At 53.6% G+C, this 26,391-nt stretch overlaps 1 protein-coding gene across 1 annotated transcript in view; it reads right to left on the minus strand.

Annotated features, from left to right (window-relative positions):
- Lrp1 (LDL receptor related protein 1) overlaps window positions 1-26,391 on the minus strand; it is an 81,331-nt gene that overhangs the window by 38,306 nt on the left and 16,634 nt on the right. Inside the window, exons 7-20 of the mRNA XM_041663791.1 lie at window positions 15,601-15,763; window positions 15,271-15,493; window positions 13,941-14,130; window positions 13,508-13,651; window positions 12,306-12,542; window positions 11,017-11,197; window positions 10,097-10,319; window positions 9,068-9,269; window positions 8,707-8,832; window positions 5,499-5,639; window positions 5,253-5,378; window positions 4,761-4,877; window positions 4,317-4,397; window positions 2,637-2,804 (exon numbers count right to left, since the gene is read on the minus strand). Of these exons, the coding sequence (XP_041519725.1) occupies window positions 2,637-2,804; window positions 4,317-4,397; window positions 4,761-4,877; window positions 5,253-5,378; window positions 5,499-5,639; window positions 8,707-8,832; window positions 9,068-9,269; window positions 10,097-10,319; window positions 11,017-11,197; window positions 12,306-12,542; window positions 13,508-13,651; window positions 13,941-14,130; window positions 15,271-15,493; window positions 15,601-15,763 (2,322 nt within the window). The remainder of the gene's footprint in view (window positions 1-2,636; window positions 2,805-4,316; window positions 4,398-4,760; window positions 4,878-5,252; window positions 5,379-5,498; window positions 5,640-8,706; window positions 8,833-9,067; window positions 9,270-10,096; window positions 10,320-11,016; window positions 11,198-12,305; window positions 12,543-13,507; window positions 13,652-13,940; window positions 14,131-15,270; window positions 15,494-15,600; window positions 15,764-26,391) is intronic.

Raw genomic sequence — 26,391 nt, forward strand, 5'->3', positions numbered from 1 at the left:
GAGTCTCAGATGCCACACCTTCAGGGACCCCAGTGATCCTCTAATGTCCCCTCCTCTACACTCAGGATGGAGACCGGCTAAGGATTTTGTCGCTTCCCTCATTCACTCCACGCTCTCCAAGTGCCAGCTAGGTTCTAGGCACCAGCCCAGGCACTGGCAGGGACTAAGATCAAGTTCTTGCTCCGAGATAATTCAGGGCCTAGTGGAGGGAGACAGATCAAGGCTATGACTGCAGACAATGACACACTTTGTGGAGACGAAACCAGGAACGGTGCCAGTCTTGTGGGTGACACTTCAGGAGAGAGTCACCAGAGCTCTGAGCAGAAGCCATTTGAGCAGGGACAGGAATTAAGTGAGAGCAAAGCCACAAGGACACCCAGCAAAGGAAACCCCAGTGGGAAGCGGCTGAGATGGGCCAATCGAGCCAGAGTGGGGAGGGAGTGGGCAGGAGGCAGAGCATGGGTCAGAGGTCAAAGGGCTCAGAGGTCTCAGCAATTTTTCCAGGTGTGCAGGGAACTGGTATAGCCTGGGGGCAGGGCTGGGGCACAAGCTCACTGGTCCAGCAGGATTGTGCTGTGCCCCATCCAAGCCTGCAAGCCATAATGGAAATGCCACCTAAGTGCCCACACTGGCCAGGTACCGGGCTGGGTCTCACACTGTCATAGTGTGCCCATCGCTCCATCCTCTCTGCCATCACAGGGCTGGTACCCTCTCCTCATGTCTCAACTCTCATCAGCTGCCTACGATCTGACTCTTCTTCCCCGGGAGGGACTGAAGTTCAGTGCGCTCTAATTTCCTTCTGGAGCTGTCTCCCAAAGTGTCACCGACACTGTACCTCCTCCCAGTGCTCCCCACTGCCTCTGTCTGATCCCCACTGCCTGCCAGGTCAAGCCTGTCTGACCCTCATACCCTACTGGAAGCTGCCGCTTCAGAAGCAGCCTCATTCCCTTGTCAATGCAGAGGCTTCTCTTCTCTGACTGCCTGCCTGGCCCAGCTGGCACCGCCGGAAGTGTTCGAGTCTCCAAGCTGCCTTCTGCCCCCATAGGAAGTCTCACACTCTCCTATGTCTAATGGCCAGTCAGGCGCACCTCCTCCTGAAGGGTCCTAGGCCATGCCAGCTCAGAACCACAGACTAACATTACGGCCAATCAGGTCTCTGATCCCACACGCCAGGCCCCATCCATGCTCCACCTATTGCCTGCAGGAGGAAGTCCACACAGAGGAAGCCATCGGTCCAGGTCTGCCTGACTTGTTGGGTAACACCTGCACTGCTTCATTGAGCATGTGGGATCCCTTCCTAGATCCCCAAGTCCTTCTTGGAGATGATCCTGAAAATAGCACTGTTCCCTGATCCTCCTGAGACCCCCTTGGTCCTGTCTCTTAGTTGGATGCACAGTGGGTGGTCCACAGCACCCACTGTTCACAATTCTAACTCTGAGGCAGAGACTAGCCGGTGGACCACGGGCCATGTAAGGCTTGACATGATGTCAGCTGTCATGAGTTGAACTCCTCCTGTCCCTAAAAGGATGCCGAACCACCTTACCTATCAAGGTGGCCTTGTTTGGCAGTAGTGTCTTTGCCGACTGAAATCATTGGGGGTAATAAAGCCTAATTAACAGCATTAATGTCTTTATAAAAAGAAAAATGTGGACCCAGGGACAGACCCACTCAGGGAAGACACTACATGAAGATGAAGGTAGAGATAGGATGAAGAATTTAGTGCAAAGGAAGGCCGAAGGTTTCCGAGACGCTGGGGACGTGTTTTCCTTCACAGGCTGGGGAGGAGCCAGCCCTGAGGACAGTTTGCTCTTCAGGACTGTGTGACAGTGTGCTTCTGTTGTTAAGTCACTCAGTTTGTGACTGTGGACTACAGAAACCTTAGGAAACTAATATGCTAAACACAGTCAATTTCACAGGGGGAAAAAGGACTTTTCTAACCGTCAGAACCATCCCAGTTCTGCAGCCTTTCCCAACAGCAATGGCCAGAGCAAAGACACCAACACCCCAGGGAGGGCCTGTCTCTCCAGGAATCTCGGCCTGCCCCAAGAGGCCTCTTCTGGCCCTGGGAGCCCCCCTCATCCCTTCCTTTGTACTCTTCCTCCATTCATAGCCCAGAATGACCTTGTACTCTTAGTGATTGATCCTCCTGCCTCAGCCTCTCATGTGGTGGGATCAGAGAGATGAGCCACCACGCCTGGTTAGACATCCTGTCAATTAGGTGCTTTACCAGACGCGTCCCTGCACTGCGTTTCTGTGCTTACCTCACTGACCTATCCAACGCTTTACCAGACACGTCCCTGCACTGTGTTTCTGTGCTTACCTCACTGACCTCCTATCAGCAGGGCCAGGCCAGCGCTGGTCTTACCCCTCTTAGTAAGGGAAACTCAGAGGCCCACAGAGATAAGTGACCTGCCCAAGGCCACCCAGATAACAAGTTGCAGAGCTGCAGCTGAAACCTAAGGCCCCCAAGGGCCAGGCCCTCAATCTCAGCAGCGTGTGGCAACGATCTGCATGCTATCTCTTTCCCTGTGGGGCCGGAGCCTCCTCAAGGACAAGAGGCAAACCTCAGGGTTCCCGGGTGCTGACACAGTGGGGCGGGTGGCTGGATGGGCGGAGGGCCGCTCAAGAGGGCTCACCCTGGTTGGTACAGTTGGCATGCGTCTCATCGCTGTAGTCCCCACAGTCGTTGTCCCCGTCACAGGTCCAGTGTTCAGGGATGCAGCGCCCGCTATTGCACTTGAACTGGGTGCTGGAGCAGGAGTGGCTGCAGCCGGCCTCGTCACTGTTGTCCCCACAGTCGTTGTCTGGGGGGAGGGGAAGAAGGAGAGAGTCGAAAATGGGGTTAGCAGAACTACCTCTTCTGTGACCCCAGCGTGGCCCACTCGGCCCCTCGTTCCCACCCACAGCCCACCCCACCCCCACTGAGAAAAACAACAAACAGAAAAGTCACAGAAACTGCATAGACCGCAGCATGCACCATGGCCCGCAGGTGGGGAGGGTGGGGGGCTGGGCTCCAGGAGGCCCCACTCTTGAGTCTCAGAAAGCTGGGGGTGGGGGCATCCTTTTCAGCAGAGTGTGGGAACAGGGACTGCTTACTTCTGGGGGGCCTAGGCAGAGGTTCCCCTGGTCTGGGAGAGAATGGAGGCTGGAGTATATAGGTGAGAGCGTGCTGGCTGGAAAGGCCTTTATCCAACCACACCCTGAGCGTGGACATCGCCAGACGCTGACGCTGGTGCTAACTCCCAGGGGTCTGCCTGCAGCTGAGGCTCGGGAGTTCTGAGGTAGGTGTCTGGGTGAACATCCTGCCTGCTGGGCCCTAGAGTGACGTTCCCTGGCACTGACAGGGCTCACCGGGACCGAGGGGCCAGTCGTCTCAGAGTGTGCTCCTGTCCCCTTCCTAACTGGATTTGCTTTTCCTCCCCCAGGTCTCAGCTTCCTCAACACCACCTCTGTCACTTCCTCTTCCCTCTGAAGTGCCCCCTGTGTCCTCTCTGCAGCATCATTCCTGTGATTTCCACTCCTGCCTCTGCCGCTTTTGTCTGTGTGTATCCTGGTAGCTCTGGACTAGCAAGCCTAGGGGACTGGGGAAACTGAGGCTGGGGGGTCCTGGGGTGATGGTGCATGTGCGTCTATGCACTGACCGGCAGGCTCAGGACAGGTCTTTTCGTCAGAGCCGTCCCCACAATCCTTCTCTGAAACACAGAAACCGCCAGGGCAACCATTGGCACTAGAGACACAGCAAAGAGGAGGGCAACATGGCACTGACCCAACCCATCCTCACATGAGCCTCTGGGGCAGCATGCCACAACACAACACCACACCACGCCAGACAGGACAGAGCCCAAAACAGCACACACAACAAACAATCACTTGCATGCCTGTTTACACACACTGCGGCCCCTGTGGCTCAGGGCTGACATCACCTGGTCCATGGCTGACCTCCAGGTGTGCTTCCAAGCCTGAAGCCCAGAGCCTAGGGCATGCGGTAAGGACCCCCGGGAGAGAGGGGAAGTGGGGAAAAGGGGATGGGCTCTAGGCTAATCCTGAATCCTCACTAAACTTTCCTCAGCTCCTTGAATCCTGCCAGAAGGCAGGCAGCTCTGCCCTGCGCAGGCAGGAGATGATGCAAGGTAAGTAAGGCCTCCCTTCCGCCCACCTTGGCTCGTCCTCTTCTCTCCTAGCTAATCCTCGGGGGTTCCAGTGCCCTGCAGAGAGCCCCAGCTCGAGTCTAAGATCTCGCCCTTCTCCACCTGGGGCCCGGCTGTGGCTTCTGGTTTTCCTAGGAACTGCAGTAGAAGGAAGGAGGTAGGGCTCACCATTGTCACATCTCCAATTGATGTTAATGCATCTGCCGTTGTTGCAGGTAAACTGAGTCAGGGGGAAGCAGGTGGGATAGGCTGTCAGGGAGAAGGAACAGTTGAGTAGGGTCCTCAAAGCTATGCGTCCTCACACTGAGCAGGTGACGAAGGGGACCCTTACATACGGAGGAGCCTTTAGCCAGATGCAGGTGCGAGAGGCTCCCCAGGAAACTGCTCAGTCGCCCCTGCTAGGCACCAACACAAGCACTGAGGTTCCCCACCACCACCACCACCCCCCCACAAACCAACACTGTGACGGTGATGCTATTATTAGATCCATGATGTAAACAAAACTCCACGGATGGAGGCCACGGGAGATAACTTTCTCAAGGCTACCAGGTGCCTCCACCCATGAGCTGCCCCTCCCCTCGGCCAGCCTGGCTCTCCTGCTGTCCCTCTTACCACATGAGGCTGACTCATCGGAGCGGTCCCCGCAGTCATCATCCAGATCACAGGTCCAGGAGATAGGGATGCAGCGGCCGCTGGCACAAGAGAACTGGTTGGGTGGGCAGGTGCGAGCTGGGGGGCGGGGAGCAGACGTAAGAACTCATCACCCAGTCCCTCGCTGCTTCAAGTCCTTTCCTCCCCCATCACCCTCTGCTCCCGGGCCTGCTCTGTGTGAAATGTTATTCTCTAGTGTCCCAGATCGCACTGGTGCCTGACTCCCTCTCCCAAGGGGTCTCTGGGATCTTTGGGACAAGGCTCAAGCCACATCTCTATCTTGAGTTACACCTGTTTCCCTATAAGCCCAGCTCTGTTGGTTTGTCCATCCTGGCAGAGAACGGTGGATCCCACCTCCTGTCCAGGGCCCCGTTCCTCTGCTCTGGGAACGCAGGCTCTTTTCTTCCCTTCCCTTAGGTCTTTCTGTCTCCACCCACGGTGCCCAGTCCGCACCTGAGCAGGTGGCATTGGATTCGTCCTCGCTGTTGCCACAGTCGTTGTCCCCATCACAGAGCCAGCGGTTGGGGATGCACCGGTTGTTCTCACACTTGAACCGGTCCGAGGGGCAGGTGTGCTGATCTGGGGAGGGGGACATGTCAGGGGTCAGCGAGAGGGTGGTCTCTGGTTCTCGGGCCACTCAGGTACAGCCACGTCCAGTGCCTTGCTGCCTGGCCGCCGGGGGTGGGCGGGGCGACTCACGGCACAGCGCTGGCGCCTCGTCACTGTTGTCCAGGCAGTCGTTGTCACCGTCACACTTCCAGCGCTCCTGGATACAGCGGCTGTTGGTGCAGGCAAACTCGCCCGGCTGGCACTGCGGTGGGGGCACGTAGGATGGGTTCGCTGTGGGCACCACAGGAGTGTGAGGGGGAAGGTTAGACCCAGGCCATGGGACAGGTGCTAACATTCCCTCACTTCTCTTTTCATCTCTTGTTTTTGGTAACACACAGAGTAATTTCTCCCCTAGTGCATAATTCTCCACGAGCAAATTATTCGGTTAGAAGCAGTAACTCTTTCTCGGGCAATGTGATATGCATGGCAATGTCTGTATCTCCCTGCAGTCCGAGAGCAAAACAGCTTTCAAGAGAACCCATTACGACACCCCAGAGGTTTGTGTGGTCCACTGCTGACTTCCTGAGCAGCCCCTGAGAGTCATCTCAGTCCCCCAAGGTCCTGTCCTGAATGCTCACAAATCCATCAGCTCCACCGCAGGAGCGAAGACAGGCCCGCAACCTCTGCACGCTCCACCTTTCTGTCCTGCAGTGTACCTCACCATCACTGTGCGTGCGCCTTAGCGTCTTAGCAGACCTCTGCCTGTGCGGCTGGCAACCTGGAGCCCAGACTGTAGCGTCAGCAGCCCCGACCTTTGCACTTCCCTTTTCCCACCATATTCCGAAAACTTCTCCAGGGTCCCATGTGCCAGTTCTCTCTCCTCCACGCCACGGGCCACTGGGCCTGGACGTTGGTGTGTGTACGCTTTGCCCCACACAGGGCTTCTTGGCTGTCCTGCCTCCACCTTCCTAGAAGTCAGCGCTGACCCTCTCAGACCACTCTCTGTGATGGTTAAGTCTGCTCTGCTCCTGGTCCAGGGTCACTTCCTCTCCAATCATTCCTGCCTCCATTCTTAATGATGTCCATGTCCACAAAGACCATCGTTACCCTGGTCCCTCCCAGTTCCACGGCCTCTGCCAATGGCTCAACCTCCACTGGCCTCAGCCTTGCTCTCAGCTGGCGCTCTACTGACCCCTTTTTCTTTTCTTTTTGTTTTATTTTGTTTTTGATAGAAGATCTCACTATGTAGCCTTGACTGGCTTAGACTTCTCTCTGTAGACCAGGCTGGCCTGGAAGTCACAGAGATCCACCTGCCTCTGTCTCCAAGGTGTGCGTCACCACGCCCGGCTACTGATGCCATTTTCACTCCTCGCACTGTGATGAGAAAATTATTCTGACCATGGGAAAGGGTAAGGAGGAGAGAAATGCAGAAGGGTTTTTAAGAAATGGACGCTGGGGTCAGGCTCTCAGGTCTGACTGCCTGTGCTAACTTGGGCCTCAGTTTCTTCACTTATAATAGGAATGATAAAAAACGCCATTCCCAAAGAGAGGTTTTAGGGAATACGTAAATTACTACTACACGGGAAATGCTTAAAACAACACATAGTCTCTGCTCAGTGAGAGTCAGCTGTGATTGTAAAACACAGAACTGAAAACCACCTCCTACTGTAGAGGGTGCCTCTGCAACAGCGGAGAAACGGTTGAGTAAATGACGGGACAGTTTGGCCGTTAAAACGGCTGCTTACGTATTCATGGTACACCGCCAAGTGGCTGAAGCAGGAGACAGGAGAGCGTGTGCAGCGCAGCTCCTGCCATGCAGAGGTAAGCGTGCAGAGCAATGATCTGTGCATTCTTCTTCATATTTTTATATACTGCCATTTATTCATTTTTGAAAAGATTATTTTAATCTCAATTGTGTGTGTGATACTGAGAACTGAACCCAAGGCCTTACCTAGTGGTCAACATCTAGAGTCTACTTGTACTGAGGAAAACAGGAACTTGGGGACTGGAGAGGTGGCTCAGTAGTCAAGAGCAATGACTGCTCTTCCAGAGGACCCAGGTTGCATCCCCAGCACCCACACGGTGGCTGGCAACTCTTTACAACTCTAGTTCCAGGGAATCTGATGCCTCTTCTGGCCACCGTGGCCACTGCACACACACAGTGCACAGACATACAGGCAAAATACCCACACACATAAAATAAAAACAAATAAATAAAATCATGAATGAGCTGGGCTTTAATCCCTGCACTTGGAAGGCCGAGGCTGGCAGATCTCTGTGAGTTCAAGGTAGCATGGTCTACAGAATGAGTTCCAGGACAGCTAGGGCTACACAGAGAAACCCTGTCTCAAACAAAACAAAACATAAACTCGTGAATGTAAGGCATGGAGGCTGTAACACAGGGGTAGAGGGATTATCTAATGTATATGAGGCACTAAATTGATTCCCGGCACATGAAAATAAATGAACAAAGGTAAGAGAGGGTACTATAACGGATAAAGCCACAGATGTCCAGACACGCAGGGTGACAGCTACGTACAAAACAGAACGAGCACCTATGTGGCTCACAACAACACAGTGGTGGCCACCATTCTCCTAAATGTCCTTTTAAAATGTGTTTGTTTTTGAGACAGGGTCTCCATGCTGGCCTGGACCTTGCAATTCCCCTGCCTCAGCTCCCCAGTGCTGGGATTATAGATATGTACACATTACCTGACTAATTTACAATATTTTGCTGGTTTCATTTTTGCTTTTTTGAAAGACAGGGGCTCACTATGCAGCCACGAAACTCACTCCATAGACGAAGTTGGCCTTGAACTCAGAGATCCACCTGCCTCTGCCTCCTGAGTGCTGGAATTAAAGGAACAGTACCACCATACCCAGTCTACGGTATTCTGAACTACTGTTATTTTACTCTGATAATGAATTCAAGTTAAAAGGAGCTAAGAGCCGGGCGGTGGTGGCGCACGCCTTTAATCCCAGCACTCGGGAGGCAGAGGCAGGCGAATCTCTGTGAGTTCGAGACCAGCCTGGTCTACAAGAGCTAGTTCCAGGACAGGCTCCAAAACCACAGAGAAACCCTGTCTCGAAAAACCAAAAAAAAAAAAAAAAAAAAAGGAGCTAAGAATCATCTCCTCCTTACATGGTTGTCTCGCTCCCCATTCATTTGCCCTGAGTTTCATGCTCTTTCAAGTTGCCACTTCCAAAGCCTTTAGCCCCAGAGTCTCCCTGAAGCTCAGCCCCACAGGGCCTCTCTTTGCCTCCTGAGACCAGAGCATTCCCCTGGTCTTTCCTTCTATGTGGCATTCTCCTGCAGGAGCTACCTTCCCATCCTTGCCCCCAGCCAGGCCCCTCATACCCAAGCAAGTGACGCCATCTGTATCCAACACCTGGTCTTCAGCACAGGCACACTGGCGGCTCCCAGGGGTGGCGAGGCACAGGCTGCTGCAGCCCCCATTATTCACCCGGCATTTGTTGGTACCCACTGCAGGAGAGGGGAGGACAGGGATGGGCAGCAAGGTTAAAGAACAAGGCACAAAGACTGAGGAGATGTAAGAGGAAGTCGGGAGAGGAAGATCGCGTTGAAAGAGACAGAACACAGCCATGGAACAAGAAGTGAACGGGAAACAGAGTAGGAGGACTTCTTGGAAGCCTTGGGTATCAGAGCTTAGGGTTCCATCCTGCCAACCTCCTGTCCCTAACCTATCCCACGGGAGTACCTTGCTGCTGCTGCGCATCGTACATTCGGATCTCAAAGATAGGAGGCCTCTCGCTGCGCAGAAGGGTCACGGTAGGGGGTGTGCCTGCTCCACCCCGTTCCAGGCGGTAGACACTGCCACTCCGGTACTCGGTCCAAAAGAGGTAGTTGCCATGGTGACACAGGCCAAAGGCATGATTCAATTCAGGACCCTCGTATACAATCTAGGAATGGAGGGGATGTTTCTGAGGAGATGGGATCAAATAAAGATGCCTAAGGGATGATTGGGCCCTGGTAATGCTAACCCCTACAGGTGCCCAGAAAGGATGCTGTCCTTACTGTCCTCTCCTGGGGCCGTTCATCACTCCTTTATGGCACACACACCCACGCGCACACAAGCGCACACATGCACACACGCACATGTGCACATGTACACACACACCAGCCAAAACTAAGGGTCAAGCTGTGATGGATACTAGGAACAGATTTGCCCCTGAGTACCCATTGTCTTGTGGAGGCATATGTGGTGATCTGGGGGAAGAGGAACCAGAAGGAGCTGGGTAGATTCCCAGGGAGCAAAGGCTCAGGAGTAGAGGTCTTATGGTGTGTGCTAGGAATCACTAACTGTCTAGTGTTGCTTGTTCAAAGAGTGTTGGGATGTGGAGACCACAGAGGTAGCCACGAGCTGTACTGTGAGGGACCTGATACACCGAAGACTTTGATCTACACGCCTAAACACAAACGCAACTCTTGAAGTACCAAACCACCCAAGTGAACAAACGTGTACACATACTGTCCCTAGGCAGCGCACGCTTCGGTGCAGGGCTACCCCACAGTGTGTTGTGTATGTACATGGGTGTGAATACGAGCAGAGGCCGACAGACATTCGCAGATAAACAACACACACGATACACAAACACACAGGTGTACCATTTATGGAGCCATGAGTAAACATATAAGCAACACACAGTTCTGGACACACAGACATCCACATTCTCACAGAGTTTCCTGCATAGGAACAGGGGTTAGCAATGCACACATGCCTGCCCACCTTCCGGTCGGTGCCATTGAGCAGTATGGTCTCGATTCGATCATAGAAGGCATCGACCCAGTAGAGGCGTCCAGCTGGGATATCCAGGCTTAGCCCATTGGGCCAAAGCACCGTCTTGGAGGTGACAAAGATATCTCGGTGTGAGCCGTCCATCCAAGCCCTCTCCAGACGCCCTCGCCGGCTGTCCTTGGGGTCCTCCTCCCAGTCTGTCCAGTACATCCACCTGTGGGCAGGGACTGGTCAGCACCACATGGGTCACCATTGCCATTAACAGTCTCTCCTGTGAGGCTAAGCACTAGGAGACATCCAGTACTCCTCCCAGCGGTCTCTCTGAGCTGTTCATTCCAGAGACACACGTTCACTTACACCTGATGGGTGCCTACTGGAGCTGGGCAAGCCTCTGGCAGAGACCAAGGTTCCTCACCCCTCGGGAGTGTGCACCCCACGAGAAACAAGTCACTCCGGAAGGTTGTGTCAGAGAGTGTGATAAAATCAGGAGAAAAATTAAAAGTGAAGGGGGTGGAGAGAAGCCGGGCAGCAGGTAGGGGCGAAGAGGCGGTGAGGACGGCTTCTCTGAGCCTCGGTGCTGACAAGAAACTGAATCTGCTGTTAACTGCATCCCAGACAGCTCATAATGGGGGAGAGAACTGCTGGGTATGGGAAGATGTGGCCCAACAAGCACTGGGGCAGGCCCAAAGGTGTGGGGCCAAGGGGAACCAGTAGAGAGTTCTGGACTACGAGATGAAGAAGCAGACTTCCGGCACGTATTACGGTTTCGGCCTCTGCCCTTAAGATGGACAAACATCTGTTCTCTTTCCCAGGTTCCCATTCCTGCTTCAGGGGTCTGCCTGCCTCCCCACGCCCCCACACCCCCTGCGTTGCTGTTTCCCTCCCCCAACCCAAGGCCTGGGCACACTCACCCATTGAGCGGATCCACTACGATGGCCCTGGGGTGGGTCATCTTGCCCTCAATTAGAGTCTTTCTAGTCTGGGCGGCTTTCTCCAGCCTGGCCACGCTAATGGTCTTCTTGGGGCCGTCATCAGTCCAATAAAGATTGTCTCCCATCCAGTCCACAGCTACGCCCTCCACGTTGTGAATGCCTGGGGAGGGGGTCGGGGGGTAGAGAGGGCGATGAGGGTGCAGAAAGCAGGGAGAGAGAGTAGGAAGCACCTGGTGCTCCGGATGGTGGGTACAGCGGGGGAGAGGCTGGGGAGGGACCCTCGTGTTGTCACATTTGTGTTGAGTCAGTCTCTAAAAGCAGCACGGGGCAGCCAGGGAACTATGTGATTGATGGAGGCTCTCGGATGAGGGCATGTCTGGGCCTGTGGTTAGGTAGACAGCTGAGGCAAGACACACTGGCTACTAGAACAAGTGTGACGCCACGGCCTAGGCCTAAAAACCCTGAGCTCACAAAATGAATAAATTAGGAAGTGACTTTTCCCTTAGCCAAAGGCTTCATCTTAAGTACCCCCCTAAGTAGCAGTTCCCCTGGTAAAGGGAACCCCAACCTTTTCCTGACTAGGAGTCACTTCTGATTTCCACAGTCTTATGATTGCTGACTGCCAAGGTTCTCTGAGTTGCATGGGGGATGGGGAGCCAGGCTCAGGGGAGTGACTGCTATCAGTCAGATTGGCTGGTTGGGGAATCAGATCCCGGAGCTCCCAAGTACAGTTCTGAGGCAAAATACACACAGCCCAGAAGCCTCCACGGGGCGGCTCTGATGATACTCCATGGGGGCTCTGCCAAAGTAGGTCAGGCCCGGACATAGTTTTCTCAGGCCACATAATGGTGCAGGTTCCCGTGGCTATAAGATCCAGCTACACACACCATGTGCCCTATCTGCCTGGCAGGCCCAACTCAGGCTTGACCCAGGGCCTTGCTTGGGCCTCTCTTGGCTGTGTGCTACACACAGCTCCAGGGCTCTGAGCCAATGGCAGAGAGACCCTACGTTTTCCCAAGGGCTGGCAAAGGCAGCCCACACTGCCTAACCCATCCATCCTCCTGACTCTTTTTGGCTCAGCCAAGAAGGAGGTCATGGAGGGGTCAACCTGTCTATCCCCTCATCTCCATGCCAACCAGCCCAGCCAGCCAGTCAGCAGAAGACTCTTCACGCTGCGAGGGAGATGTCTAAGCCTCTGATGGCTTCCTGACTCAAGCGCCACATCCCACAGAAGCGCCGCCCACACACCTCCCTTCTGACGCCCTCACCGTCCTTCAGGATGGTCTCCCTCTCGGTGCCGTCGATTTTCTGGCGGCCGATGAGGTAGCTGGTGGTGTCAGCGAAGTAGATGAAGCCAGTCTCCGCGTGGAAGTCCAGAGCCCGTGGATTCATAAGGTTCTCAATGGGGATCATGTGTTCATCGGGGACCTTGGCCCCCATGTCCATGCCTCTGATGATTCCCGGCCGGCCCTTGCCATACACGAGGAACAGTTCGTGCTCAGGCTCTAGGGTAAGCACAAAGGGCACAAAGTTAAATGCATGCACACACGCTCACACACACTCACACATGCACGTGCTCACACATCCACATGCACACGTGATCACCACGCAGCTTGGGGCCTGGGTCTGAGGAGATGCCGTGTGTTCGGTTTGCTGCGTCAGGAGACATTGAGCAGATGGGGCTGAGTCAGTCAAAGAGAACACAGGAGAGCATGCTCAACTCTAGTCCTAGGGCTGTGTCCTGAGGTTTGACACGTGGGAAGGGAGGCTTGCTGTCACTTTAACATCTACTATTCAGTAGTAAGATTTGGGCCTTAAGAGGAGGACTATCAAAATATGTTGGAATCTGGTCACTTTCCATCACTTCCTCTACCATCATCCTAGCCTAAACCGCATCACTCTTACCCACGCTGCGGAAATAGCCGCCTGGCCTCTTCCCTGTGGCCCGGTTTCTGCCCAGCACCAAATAAGCTTACATAGTATGAACCCAATCACACCATTTCTCTCCATAGGGGCCGTAAGCGCCTCAGCCCAGTGAGCAGCTTCTCGCTTCACTCCCACCACTCAGTCCCTCTGCTCTTCTCAGTGTACCACACCCTGCGCTGGCCTCAGGGCCTGTGTACCTTAAGCTCCCTCCTCCAGAACCACTCTTGTCTCAGGTTAGTCATATGACTGGCTGCCTGACTTTATCCACAGAGAGCGTGGCTTAGACAGGCGTCCTCAGAGAGGCTCTTGCTGCCATAAACTTGCTTTTATCTTCTTTACACACCCTTCACTGCCAGAAGAGCGTCAAACACCCAGCGTGTGTTTGCTAGATACCCATATAGTGAATGAATGGGAAGTGGGAAGCAGGCTGCTCTTGGATGCAGGCTCCTTACATCTCCACCCTTTGCTTCTCTGCATCTCGACAGAGGCACGGGTTGTGGAGGAACATCTGAGGACCCACCCCCACACCCTCCCTGTCACTCACTCTTGCAGGACTTCCCGTCACTTCCCAGGCTGAAGCCAGAGCGGCACCGGCAGGTCCTCGCCTTGTGGCTGTTGGCAAGCAGGCAGATGTCGGAGCAGCCACCTGGCTTCCCATACTGGTCATTCTCACAGGCATGACTCCGTACTGGGGGCAGAGAGGAGAGCTGTCAGCACCCCGCAAGGCTCTGCTCAGGCCATCAGGGTGGGTCTTCATTCAGGCCCCATTTTAGAAGTTGGAAGCCACAGGACTAATATCCCACTGCCCTGTCACAACTTAGATTCCGGTACAAGGGAACTGGGAACATGGAGAGACAAGGAGATCCATGGGAGAAGCCAGGGTTGGTAGCTTGGGGTAGGTGCCTAGAAACACTCCTGATAAGAAAGAATAAGAGCTCCCTAGAAGAACTGTGATCCGGAGCTTGGAGTCCACTCACCTCGGGGCTGACGCCTCTGATGGTAGATGTGCAGGGCTCCACCCTTGTCCACACGGGTGACAACCTGGTACTCTGTGCTGTTGAAGCGGTTCACTCGAATCACGCTGGTCTTCTGCTGGGTGTTGGCATTGTCCGAGTTGGTGGCGTACAGGTAGTTCTCAAATACGGTCAAGCCGTACAGGTGCTCAATCTGGGATGGCAGGCAGGGTTGGTCAGTGAGACAAAGGGATGCTTCCTTCGCCCAGCAGGCCTGTGGCTTCTACCCACACTCTACCATCGACTCCTCCCAAGTCCACCTTCGGGGGGGGGGGGCTGGAGAGATGGCTCAGAGGTTAAAAGCCCTGACTGCTCTTCCTGAGGTCCTGAGTTCAATTCCCAGCAACCACATGGTGGCTCACAACCATCTGTAATGAGATCTGGTGCTCTCTCTGGCGAGTTGGCATATATGCAGACAGAACACTGTATACATAATAAATAAAAACCTTAAAAAAAAAACCCTTCCAAGTCCACCTTCCAGTTTTATTTAACTCGATGCTAAATTCTCGACTCCTCTGTTCTGGAAAGTGTCTGCCAAGTTCCTGCTCATCCTTCCCAAAGCACCTCTTTAAGGACCATCTGGAGCTTTTCTAAGAGATGATATTCCCCTTGTGCTCTGTTTCTATGCTGCTACCCAGCACCTGGGTGCTGATCGGTGGACCACGCCACCTCCCTGTGGGTGCCTGACGATTTTCAGCTGAATTAGACTGGGGCCCTAACCTCTGTGGACAGGGCAGCCTGATGCAGATTCTGAGGGGACAAAGTATACACACGTGTCCCAAGGAAGCCTATAGTAACCAGCTGCTTTAATTTGCCTAAGATCAGGGTTTGTGGTCTGTGAGACTTTCAAGCTTAAAACCAGAAGAGTTCCAGGCAAAACCCCAGGGACAGTCGCTCATGCAAGTTACGCCAGAATGGATGTTCTACCGCTGAGCGGCAAGACCTCCTGGCTGGGATCAAGCGCTTGCTGCCCAGTTGTGTAACCTCTGGCAAATTACCAAACATCTTTGAACCCCGCTTTTGTCAACTGCCTGCTCATCTCCCGGGGGCTATTTTAGGCATCAACTAAGAAAAAGGAAGTAAAAGGTGCCTTTATAAGTGACTGTTCCCATCAGAATGGAAGCCATATCCTCTCTCTCTTCTCTCCCATTCCTGCTGGCTCCACTCCCACCAGAAGACGCGAGTGTTGACTACACTCCCATACAGTCCACACTTACTGGGAGTCCCCTGCAAAGGACACCCCCCTCACCGGAAGACGCTGATTAATGGTTCCCCCAGACAAAAGCTCCCTCACCAGGATGCCTTGGATGATGGTCTGCCGGCCCTTGCCCTCATAGTCCACCACCTCAATGTAGTCTAGGTAAGCGTCCGCCCAGTAGACAAGGCGGCTGACCAGGTCCAGGGTGATGCCGTGCGGAAATACGATCTTGCTATCGACCAGTTTGGTGCGATTCTGCCCATCCATGTCACAGCGCTCCACCTTTGGGATCTGCCCATAGTCAGTGAAGAAGACCTTCCTGTGGGTGCATACGTGTTAAATGGGGTGCAGTCAATGGGACCCCCTTTCCCACTATAGCTTCTGCCTCATCTGTCCAGAATCAGAACCCTAGCCTGCCATTCTCACCCCATGGCAGGGTCCAGGGCGATGCCTTTGGGGTTGTAGAGTTCCAGGTCTAGCAAAGTGACACAGGTGTCCCCATTTCGGTTGCAGACGAAGATCCTATCGTCGATGTCATCCACAAAGTAGAAGTTTCCTGTCAGCCAGTCGATAGCCATCTGTTCCACATCTGGGGAGAGAATGAAAGAGCTATGTGGGCCGGGCCCTCCCACAGGTACCCATCCCTCTGGTGAGCAAGCCTTCTCTGGATCCTGATCCTCCCCCAGCCAGCCAATCACCTTCCCCTGAGCTCTGTGGGGGTCACAGGCACAGTCCTATCTCCCCCAAGTATCCCATCGCCCCCAACCCCCATCCTGTGCTCAGGATTGTCATAAGCATGGGGGATTAGACAAACAATGGCTGATTGACAGACTATTCCAATTCTAATCCAGCCTTCAACGGGAAAGAACCATCTTGTAGTGCCAAAAGGCAGAGGGTAGCTAGGCCTACCGATTCACCCCAATATTTTCTTTTTAATTTGCTTTTCCTTGAGATAAGAGCATCATAACTAATCAAAACCGCACGTATCTTTGGTTAGGGCCAGACTTATATTCGCTTTACAAGGTAAGTCTAATTATCTCATACTAACAAGGAGTACTGGCTGGAGGCTGTACATGTTGCATAAGTTAAAAAAAAAAAAAACCAAACTGAAAATCAGAATGTTCATAAATGAACTCAGCTTAGAGGAAAAATATTTCAAAATATTAAGTTCATACAGCACAACACAGGATTGCTGGTACAAGGCTGGGAGTCAGCAACATGCCCCTCGCGTCCCTGTCTCTTCTATGTTCTCATTGCTGAATACCCTCCTCTGCCAGGAAAGCCCAGAGGGACAGAGTTCAGGAGGAGGTGAAGATAGGACCCTGGATAAACCAGGAGAAACAGAAACAGAAAGAGGAGCTTCCGCTACCATGGTCACTCTAAGTCATGAAGGGCCATAGAAGGGGGGATGGGGACAAGGATGACCTTTGTCTCCTTTCCAACACATTCTGGCTTCCATGCCCCCCACTGACACCTTTCTGACACCCTCAGAAGTAAGGTCTCTCCAAACCAGAAAGTTCCTAAGGCAGAGATTTTTATCTGCCCTATTTCAACAACAGGTAAAGACACCTTTTCGCTATTTGCCTTTGGTTGAAGCTTATCCTGTGGTATCCACACTCAGCCAGGTGGGGATTCCTCTACCTCACAGCTACAGCTAACTGTGGGCTCTGCTCAACTCCTCCCAACCCTCGCCCCTCCTCCCCAGAGGGATTCAGGAGCTATTTCTTAATAGTGGGAGGGGGTAAAAGGAATAGGAACGTGGCGCCCAGGGAAGTTGGCTGTCCATTGAGTCACTGACTCATAGTCACAGGACTGAGGCTGGGGGGAGGGGGAAGGGAGAGGCATCACTGGAGGCTTTCATAAATGGTTTCCTCTTCAGGTCCCCTCTAGTAAACCCCACCCTGAGACGACCGAAGGAAGCGGTCACAGGGGTGAGGTTATCAGGTGCCGGCAACAGTCCCAAACCTAGCGACTTTGTCCTCTGGGCTCCCAGGACTACCCGGTCTTGGGGAGCGGGGCAAAGGAGCAGGAGAAGGCCAAGGTCATAGAGGAAGAAAGCACAGTATAAGAGTTAAAGGCGACGGAGCTGCCCCATACACGGTTGCCACAGAGAAACCAGATTAAAATGAAACCGCTGGGCCACCTCCAAAGGAAGCTGACGTCCCAAAGCAGGGACATTTCTGCAGCCCCATGCAGCCAGCAGGGAAGCTAAAAATCAACAGGGCAGTGTGCCCTTTACTTGGTGGGCACTGCAGGGGTCTGGGGGGCCGCTGGCATGTATGCAAAATTCATCAGTCAAATCTTGTTTTCCCAGCACCAGCTGGCACAGATGGCCTTCTCTCCAACTTCCTCAGGCTTCCTGAGTCACTGCCCAGCCCTAGGACTGACAACACCCTGGCCCTGCTCCCCCATCCACCCTTGGCAAGAAGGGAAGAGAACCCTGCAGAGATCTGATGCCCTGCTCCCAGATGCAGCTCCGCACTCGGTCCAAGCCTCGAGATGGGGTGACCTGTCTGAGTGGGAGCCCCTCTCCTGGCCTGCATCTGGGAGAGAAGGGTAGTCACAGTCCCTGCTCTCATACATTTGTCCTTGGCTGGGTTCCCCTCACCTCCCCAAAGGCCAAGCAGGGTCCCATTCAGCAGGCCGGTAAGGAGTTGGCAAGAAATGACGTCCCTGGCCAGCCTGGCCTCCCCTTTGGTATTTTTGCAGCTGGAGATTATTAGCCGTAAGCAAACTCCTTTGTTATACAACCCCCCCCCACACACACACATTATTTTCCTCTCTCCTAAAGTTCAGATTCCTCTGCCTCCCCCCATCCCCAGCAGCCACAGGCCACCACTCCAAAGCGGTGCAGAGAGGAAGTCATATTGGGATCATCATTCCTCACTGCCCATGACCAGTTCCTGGGGTACTGGCCTGGGTCCTATAGCTTGGGGTTCAGGTGGAGCCCTGGGCTTGTGTCTACAGGAGCTGAGTATTCCTGTTCCATAAATCTAGACGGTGAAAGCTGGGCATGTGACAAACATTGTATATGATCCCAGCACTTAGGAGGAAGGAAAAGAAGGAGGGTCAGGAGTTTAAGGCTAGCCTTTGCTACTTAGTGAGTTCCAAGGCCAGTAGGTGTGACAGGAGACTCTCAAAAAATCAACCAGGGGCTGGAGAGATGGCTCGGTGCTGCCACTCATCCGGGAACCCTGGGTGTGGCTTCCAACACCTAGATCAGGTAGGTGGCTCACAACCACCTACACCTCCAGAGCATCTGCACACACGATGCATATAAACTCACACAGGCACAAATAGAGACACCTAAGTGAGAAATGGACAAAGAAATCTGAAACAAACAACTAACCCCCACCCAACCAAACTAAACTAACAATATAGCAAAACCGCTTGACGGGTAGAGGTTCCCTTCACGGGGCTGACCTGTCCCAGAACAGCTCCTGTGCTCCAGGAGGAGGAGGGATCCTGTGCAGAGGGAGGAGTTTGGTGGGGGTCTAGGGAAGGGAGGTTAGGACTTGAGAAGGGCGAATGAGTCAGGAAGGAAGACCACGGCCCGGCCTGATTGTGTCATCGAGAGGGACTTTCAGTTCCAGGGCCTAGAATAGAGCTGCGTTTAGAAGTGCTTAGCTGCTCTGCAGACCCAGCCCGAGGCTCAGCACACACAGTCCAGTTCTTCTCAATGTTTCCATCATCCACATTGCTCAAGATGTATTTCTTAAGTGGTGGCTCCTTTCCGAGAAACACGGCTCCCAGCAGACCCCAAGAAGACACTAGTTTAAGTTACTTTCTGTAAAATAAGGAAATCTGGGTGCAGGAAAGAGATTTCTTTTTTTTTTTTTCCTGATTTTCGAGACAGGGTTTCTCTGCGGCTTTGGAGCCTGTCCTGGAACTAGCTCTGTAGATCAGGCTGGTCTCGAACTCACAGAGATCCGCCTGCCTCTGCCTCCCAAGTGCTGGGATTAAAGGCGTGTGCCACCATCGCCCGGCTAGTAAAGAGATTTTTATATCTTCAGAATATAGCTCCAGATACATCTACACACCCAAAGATCACAGAGCAGCCGGGCGGTGGTGGCGCACGCCTTTAATCCCAGCACTCGGGAGGCAGAGGCAGGCGGATCTCTGTGAGTTCGAGACCAGCCTGGTCTACAAGAGCTAGTTCCAGGACAGGCTCCAAAACCACAGAGAAACCCTGTCTCGAAAAACCAAAAAAAAAAAAAAAAAAAAAAAAAAAGATCACAGAGCACGCACCAAGTCCCTCAGTGATGAAAGAATCCTATTATACTGGGTTCTGGTCCTTATTCTAATTCGTTCAACCCTGGTTCCAATGCTCAGCTCTGCCCTAGGTTCTGATGGGCTCTGAATACTGGGTCTGAGTTCCTGTTCTGTCAGCTCCAAACTTGAACTATAGGTAAGTTAGTCAATATTGTTTTCTCACCAGTAAACTGGGATGGTCCATTCAGGACACGCAGCATGCAACATTCCATCCTTGCAACCAACTCCATCCCCACCATACTCCATCCCTACACACTCCACCCCTACACACTCCATCCCCGCCACTCAATCCCTGCCACATTCCATCCCTGCACACTCCATCCCTACACACTCCATCCCTACACACTCCATCCCTGCACACTCCATCCCTGCACACTCCATCCCTGCACACTCCACCCCTGCCACACTCCACCCCTGCACACTCCATCCCTGCACACTCCATCCCCGCCACACTCCACCCTACACACTCCATCCCTGCCACACTCCACCCCTACACACTCCATCCCTGCCATACTCCACCCCTACACACTCCATCCCTGCACACTCCATCCCTGCACACTCCATCCCCGCCACACTCCACCCTACACACTCTATCCCTGCCACACTCCACCCCTACACACTCCATCCCTGCCACACTCCATCCCTGCACACTCCATCCCTGCCATACTCCACCCCTACACACTCCATCCTCGCCACTCAATCCCTGCCACACTCCATCCCCGCCACACTCCATCCCTGCCACACTCCATCCCCGCCACACTCCACCCTACACACTCCATCCCTGCACACTCCATCCCTGCACACTCCATCCCTGCCATACTCCACCCCTACACACTCCATCCCCGCCACACTCCATCCCCGCCACACTCCACCCCTGCACACTCCACCCCTGCACACTCCACCCCTGCACACTCCATCCCTGCACACTCCATCCCCGCCACACTCCACCCTGCACACTCCATCCCTGCACACTCCATCCCTGCACACTCCACCCTACACACTCCACCCTACACACTCCATCCCTGCCACACTCCACCCCTACACACTCCATCCCTACACACTCCATCCCTGCACACTCCATCCCTGCACACTCCACCCCGCCACACTCCACCCTACACACTCCACCCTACACACTCCATCCCTGCCACACTCCACCCCTGCACACTCCATCCCTGCACACTCCATCCCTGCACACTCCATCCCTGCACACTCCATCCCTGCACACTCCACCCTACACACTCCACCCTACACACTCCATCCCTGCCACACTCCACCCCTACACACTCCATCCCTACACACTCCATCCCTGCCACACTCCATCCCTGCACACTCCATCCCTGCACACTCCACCCCGCCACACTCCACCCTACACACTCCATCCCTGCCACACTCCACCCCTACACACTCCATCCCTGCCACACTCCATCCCTGCACACTCCATCCCTGCCATACTCCACCCCTACACACTCCATCCTCGCCACTCAATCCCTGCCACACTCCATCCCTGCACACTCCATCCCTGCACACTCCATCCCTGCACACTCCATCCCTACACATTCCATCCCTGCACACTCCATCCCCGCCACACTCCACCCTACACACTCCACCCTACACACTCCATACCTGCACACTCCACCCCTGCACACTCCACCCCTGCACACTCCACCCCTACACACTCCATCCCTACACACTCCGCCCCTACATACTCAGCCCCTACACACTCCACCCCTACACACTCCACCCCTGCACACTCCACCCCTGCACACTCCACCCCTGCACACTCCACCCCTGCACACTCCATCCCTGCACACTCCATCCCTGCACACTCCATCCCTACACACACCATCCCTGCCACACTCCATCCCTGCCACACTCCATCCCTGCCACACTCCATCCCTGCCACACTCCATCCCTGCCACACTCCATCCCTGCCATACTCCATCCCCGCCACACTCCACCCCTGCATTATAATCCATCCACACCACCCTCTTCCCTTACCCAATCATTCCCACGGGCTCCATCAACCTACGGCCTCCTGACTAAAGGTGGGTACCGGGATGGGGAGGGCATACATGCAATAACTGTTGCTCTGATGCGGGGGAGGGTACCCAGCAACTACTGCTCTCCTTCTACATCAGCTCTAAGGGGAGGCTGAGACTGCCCCCCAGAGTGGAGGTGCCCTGACAGGAAGTTCTCCCTACATGGAGGAACTTCCTCTATAGGAAGAAGCTTTGCCTACACAAAGGAGCTCTCTGTGCTGGACTGAGTGTAACCAACTTTAAGTACCTTTCCCTACTACAGGGCCCGGTGATCCCAGGAACCCCCTCATCATGACTTCCAGCTGACCGCAGATGCAGGAGAGCAGGCACTATCCTTACATTTCCCCCCTGGTGCCAGACACACAGGTATTGATTGGTTTAACAAGTATTTACTGAATACCAACACTTTGCTCTGTTGTCCTAGAGCTGGGACATTCTTTCCCTCCCCTTCTCCAGCCTTGGAATACCCCAGGACACTGGCAGAGGGTGGTTTGCAATCCCACTCAGGGATCTGGCCAGGGAGGCGGGGCTGGCAGGTTTCACTAAATAACATGGCCTCATGTTCCTGTTTGCTACCAAATCCTGACTTCAGCTCTTGCTTGTTCCACCAGCAAGTCCAGAACTCAGCTGTAATTTATCCCCTGAGCGCCCTTTCCTACCCCTGCTTGGATCCCGTGGATAAAATGCCTGGATTCTGCTCTGCCTGACTTAGGGTCTCTGCATGATTGAGAAATTCTCCCTGGGCTCTGAAATGTCTGTCTTGCTTAAGTTACTTCCTTTGGCTTGAAAACAGGGAGGACAGAGCTGGGGGTAGGCTGGCTGGGGAGGCAACTTCAAGGAGACAGCGGGGGAGGAGAGGGCGAGACTGGATCCAGGCCCGGAGACACAGGGCTGGTGCTGGCCAGGGAAGGAGGAGCAAAAAGGGGCTGAAGGGAACGAGAAGCTGGAGAGCCAGGATGGGGGTGGCAGAGGACAGGGTGGCTAGACCTCCCCGTATCACAACACCCTGTGGGAGTCAGAAAGGCCAAAAGGAGGGAATGCCTTCACATATAAACCCTGGAAATGTTCCATTTGGTTGCTTTTTTTAAAAGATAGGATCTCATTCTTAGCTCACGCTGGCCTGGGATGTACTAATAAGTCTCCTTCCTACCTCTGCCTCCCAAGTGTTGGGACTGCAGGTATGAGCCATGATGCTCAGTTCTGAAGAATTCTGTAGACTTAGCATGGAATGGAGAAGGGGTGGGTGCTCCGCACGGTAAGGATGCAACCCCCCAACTCCTCTTTCAGCTCATCACAGACCTGGGGGTGGGGGTTGCTGTTTGTCTATTTGCCATCCCCCAGAAAAACCACTACTTCACTTCCTACTGTAATTGTTTTAAAACACATCACCCACCCACTCCCACAAAAAAAAAAAAAAAAAAAGAAAAAAAAAGAAAAAAGACAGAAGAGGGAGAGAGCAAAGCAAAGTTGGCCAGCTGGGCTTGGGGATTTCTTCTGCAGCATGTCCCTGAGGGAAACCCCAGGGACCCACCAAACACCAGACCCTGTTTCACATGGGACAATACCAAACAACTTCATCAAACACCGTTTCCTCCCAGGACTCTGTTTGCAGCTTCATCTGCCTCAAAGCCTCGTCCTTCCTACAGTGGAGACATCCTCGGGAGCAAAATGGGAACAGACCAGAGATCTTGAGCTGAGGAATTTAAACTGGGGAGGGGTGAGGAGGTAGGGGCACTGGGCTGGACTAATCCTCCTACTCAGGGCCCTAAGAGGTGGAACAGGAAGGCCATTCCTGGGATCTGGAAATATTGACCTGTTGACTCTCTTGGGACTCCGTTTCAGAACTTTAGTTTTTCGTGTATCACTTTCAAAATATTTATGTGTGTGTATATGTAGCTTACAGTTCTCTTAATTTGCTATCTTACATATCATAGATTTAAAGCATGTTCAGGGTGGTCCCTGACTACAATCCCAGCACTTGGAAGGTCAATGAGAGGATTATCATGAGTTTGAACCAGCCTGAACTGCAGAGTGTAATGAATTGATTAGGACCCGGTGGTGGTGGCGCACACCTTTAACCCCAGCACCAGGGAGGGAGATCTCTGTGATTCGAGGCCAGCCTGGTCTACATATCAAATCCTGGGCCAGCCAGGGCTACACAACAAGACTTTATCTCTAAAAATGTTTTAAGAAGGGGGTCCTGGGAGTGCCCACTTGTAATCCCAACACCAGAGAGGCAGAAACAGGAGGATCTCTGGGCTGGTCAGCAATCTAGATGACTCCACAAGCTCTGGCTTCACTGAGACCTTACCTCAAAGCAAAGGCAGAGAGCGGGGCTGGAGAGGTTGCTCAGTGGTTACTCTCCCAGAGGACCTGGGTGTAGCACCTAGCACAGACGGTGTTCACAACCATCTGGAACTCCTTGGGCACTAGGCATGCATAGACATGCATGCAGGCAAACACTCATACATGTGTTATAATAGTTAATAAGGTAGAGAGAGAGCTATGAGAATGACCTCTAACACTGACTTCCGGCCCTCACATGCAGGTGCAGACACATGCATACACACAGGTATACACACACACATACACGCACCAAAAAATTAATAATAAGATCAGAGTACAGAGTTTTCTAATAAAAATATCAGATAAGAACATAACTGTAAAGCTGACCTTTATACCTGGGAGCTAGAGATAGGGAGGCTCTGAAGTTCAGGGCCAGCCTTAGCTGTGTGACAAGCTGGAAGTCAACCTGGGCTACACAAGATCCTGTCTTAGAAATACAAACCAAACCTGTCAACAGGGGCTGGTGAGACTGCTCAGTGGGCAAACCACAAAGCTGGGCTACCTGAATTAGACCCTCAGGACCCAGGCTGTCATCTGACTCCCACGTGCACACACACACAAGAGTAAAATGTAAAAAAAAATTAAAACCTTTAACTACATTTTTTAAAAGCTTGTGCATGCTGAAATAAACACAATATCTCTAGGAAAAGTATGACTGAGAGCTCTTAACATCCCCTTATGGTTTTCTGGAGTAAGGATCTTGCTGTATTGAGATGAAGGATCAAGTGATTCCCTTCCATGCTGGGGACGGGATGCAGGACCTGCCAGGAACTGCACTTCCAGCTCTCATCCCTTCTTTTCTGGCCTCACCAGAAAGTCAGGCCTCCCGGTTCACTAGGCAGATGAGAAGGTGGGTCTGGGCTGTGGCTAAGCTGGGAGAAGAGACGAGCCACCCAGACCTCGGCCAGTGTGACCACGGGGCTGGGGATATGGATTCAGCAGCCTGGCCCATCTGAGGGGAGAAGTAGTAGGCCTTGGAGGGACCCTTAGAAGGCTCTCAGGATGCAGGGCAGACCAGTCCCCATGCTTGGGGACCCATGTGAACAGGCTCTCTTACTGGCTTCCTTCCTTCTTTATATTCTATTTCTGTTCGCGGAGGTTTCTCTGAGGCAGGCTTCCCCATCTCTCCACAGCAGTAGGCTGTCCTCATTGCCTCCCCAACTCTCAATCAAAAGACTTACACTCCAAACTCCTGAATGCCCCCCCCCAAAGGCTATCCTGCTTTAGGCATGTCTCCAGGGATCTCACAGAAGCCCCAGTAACAGGGAAGGATGGGAGGACTGTAGGGAGTGTGAGGAGGATTGCAGGGAGTGTAGGGAGTAAGGACCGTAGGGAGAGTATGGGGAGGACTGTAGGGAGAGTATAGGGAGGACTGTAGGGAGTGTGGGGAGTGTGGAGAGGACTGTAGGGAGTCTGGGGAGGACTGTAGGGAGTGTAGGGAGGATTGTAGGGAGAGCTACTGTGGAAGACTAAGAAGGCACACGGTAAGGAACTTTCCCTCACCTTCTAGGGAGCTAACTGTAGGACAGCAGCCCCCCTGCACAGGTGTTTCCTGGGCCCCTGGAGTTCCCTGACCCCAGGGCAGGCCTCCTCCTGAGGAAGGGGATGTACTAGGGGTGGGGGGAGGGTGTTACAGAGACTCTTCCGACATCTTCAACTCAGGGCCCATAATTAGTCTGTGGGATGAGAGCAAACAACCATCCTCATGGTGACAGCCAGACACACTGGCGTCAGGAGTGGGGGTGGGGATGAGGTAGGGAGGAACAGAAAAGCTGGGGCACACGGAGCCCGCTCATTCTCCCCTAGCGTATTTCCCCCAAGAACCTTGGTCTTTTCCAGGTTCCTGGACTCTGCCCCAGAGGCCCAGTAAAGTTCGGCAGCCTGGGGAGGCCAGGCAAATCTGTTTGCCAAGGGAGGGGTATCAACCCAAAGTTACTTCCTGCTTCTGTGGGGAGGAAGTCAGGAGGATGGACCAGGCCAGAACAGAAGTGGAGAACCCAGTGGACCACAGTCTGGCCCTCAGGCAAGACTGGAGAAAAGGCTGCTGTGTCTTTTGCCCAAGCAGGTCTGTTGAATGGATAGTGAACAAGGGACACCATCTGGGCAGTTGTCACCAATCTCACCACACAGGGCTCCTTGAGCTGCTCACCCTCAGGTGCCTGGCAGCTTTCAGCCCAGCACTCCAGAAGGACACACATCCAATCACAGGGGACCCTTAGACACTAAGCGCCAATGTCTGAGCAGTATCCTGAGGCCACCAGACCAAATCCTTCAGGACCTCACGGGACCTTTGCTTTCTATGGGAGAACCTCACAGGCCTAGGGAGAGGCACTTCCGGATCTACCATAGGAGCCGAGGCCTTAGCCAGCCACAGAACACACGCTTTAGCGTTTGCCAGTGAGGCCCCTGGATTCAGCACCGCAGCAGCAAAACAAAACAAGAGGAGAAACCACGAGGATCTAAAGTCCGCAGCCCTTAGTTACATACTTAATTTACCACTCAACTTTCACGTCGACTTATCAGACCCAGACAGACTAGCACCAACCCATTGTGTAGCTTA

This window comes from Microtus oregoni, unplaced genomic scaffold, assembly GCF_018167655.1.
Source record: "Microtus oregoni isolate MIOR12 unplaced genomic scaffold, Mior012 000001F_ref0000356, whole genome shotgun sequence".
Classification (NCBI taxonomy): domain Eukaryota; kingdom Metazoa; phylum Chordata; class Mammalia; order Rodentia; family Cricetidae; genus Microtus; species Microtus oregoni.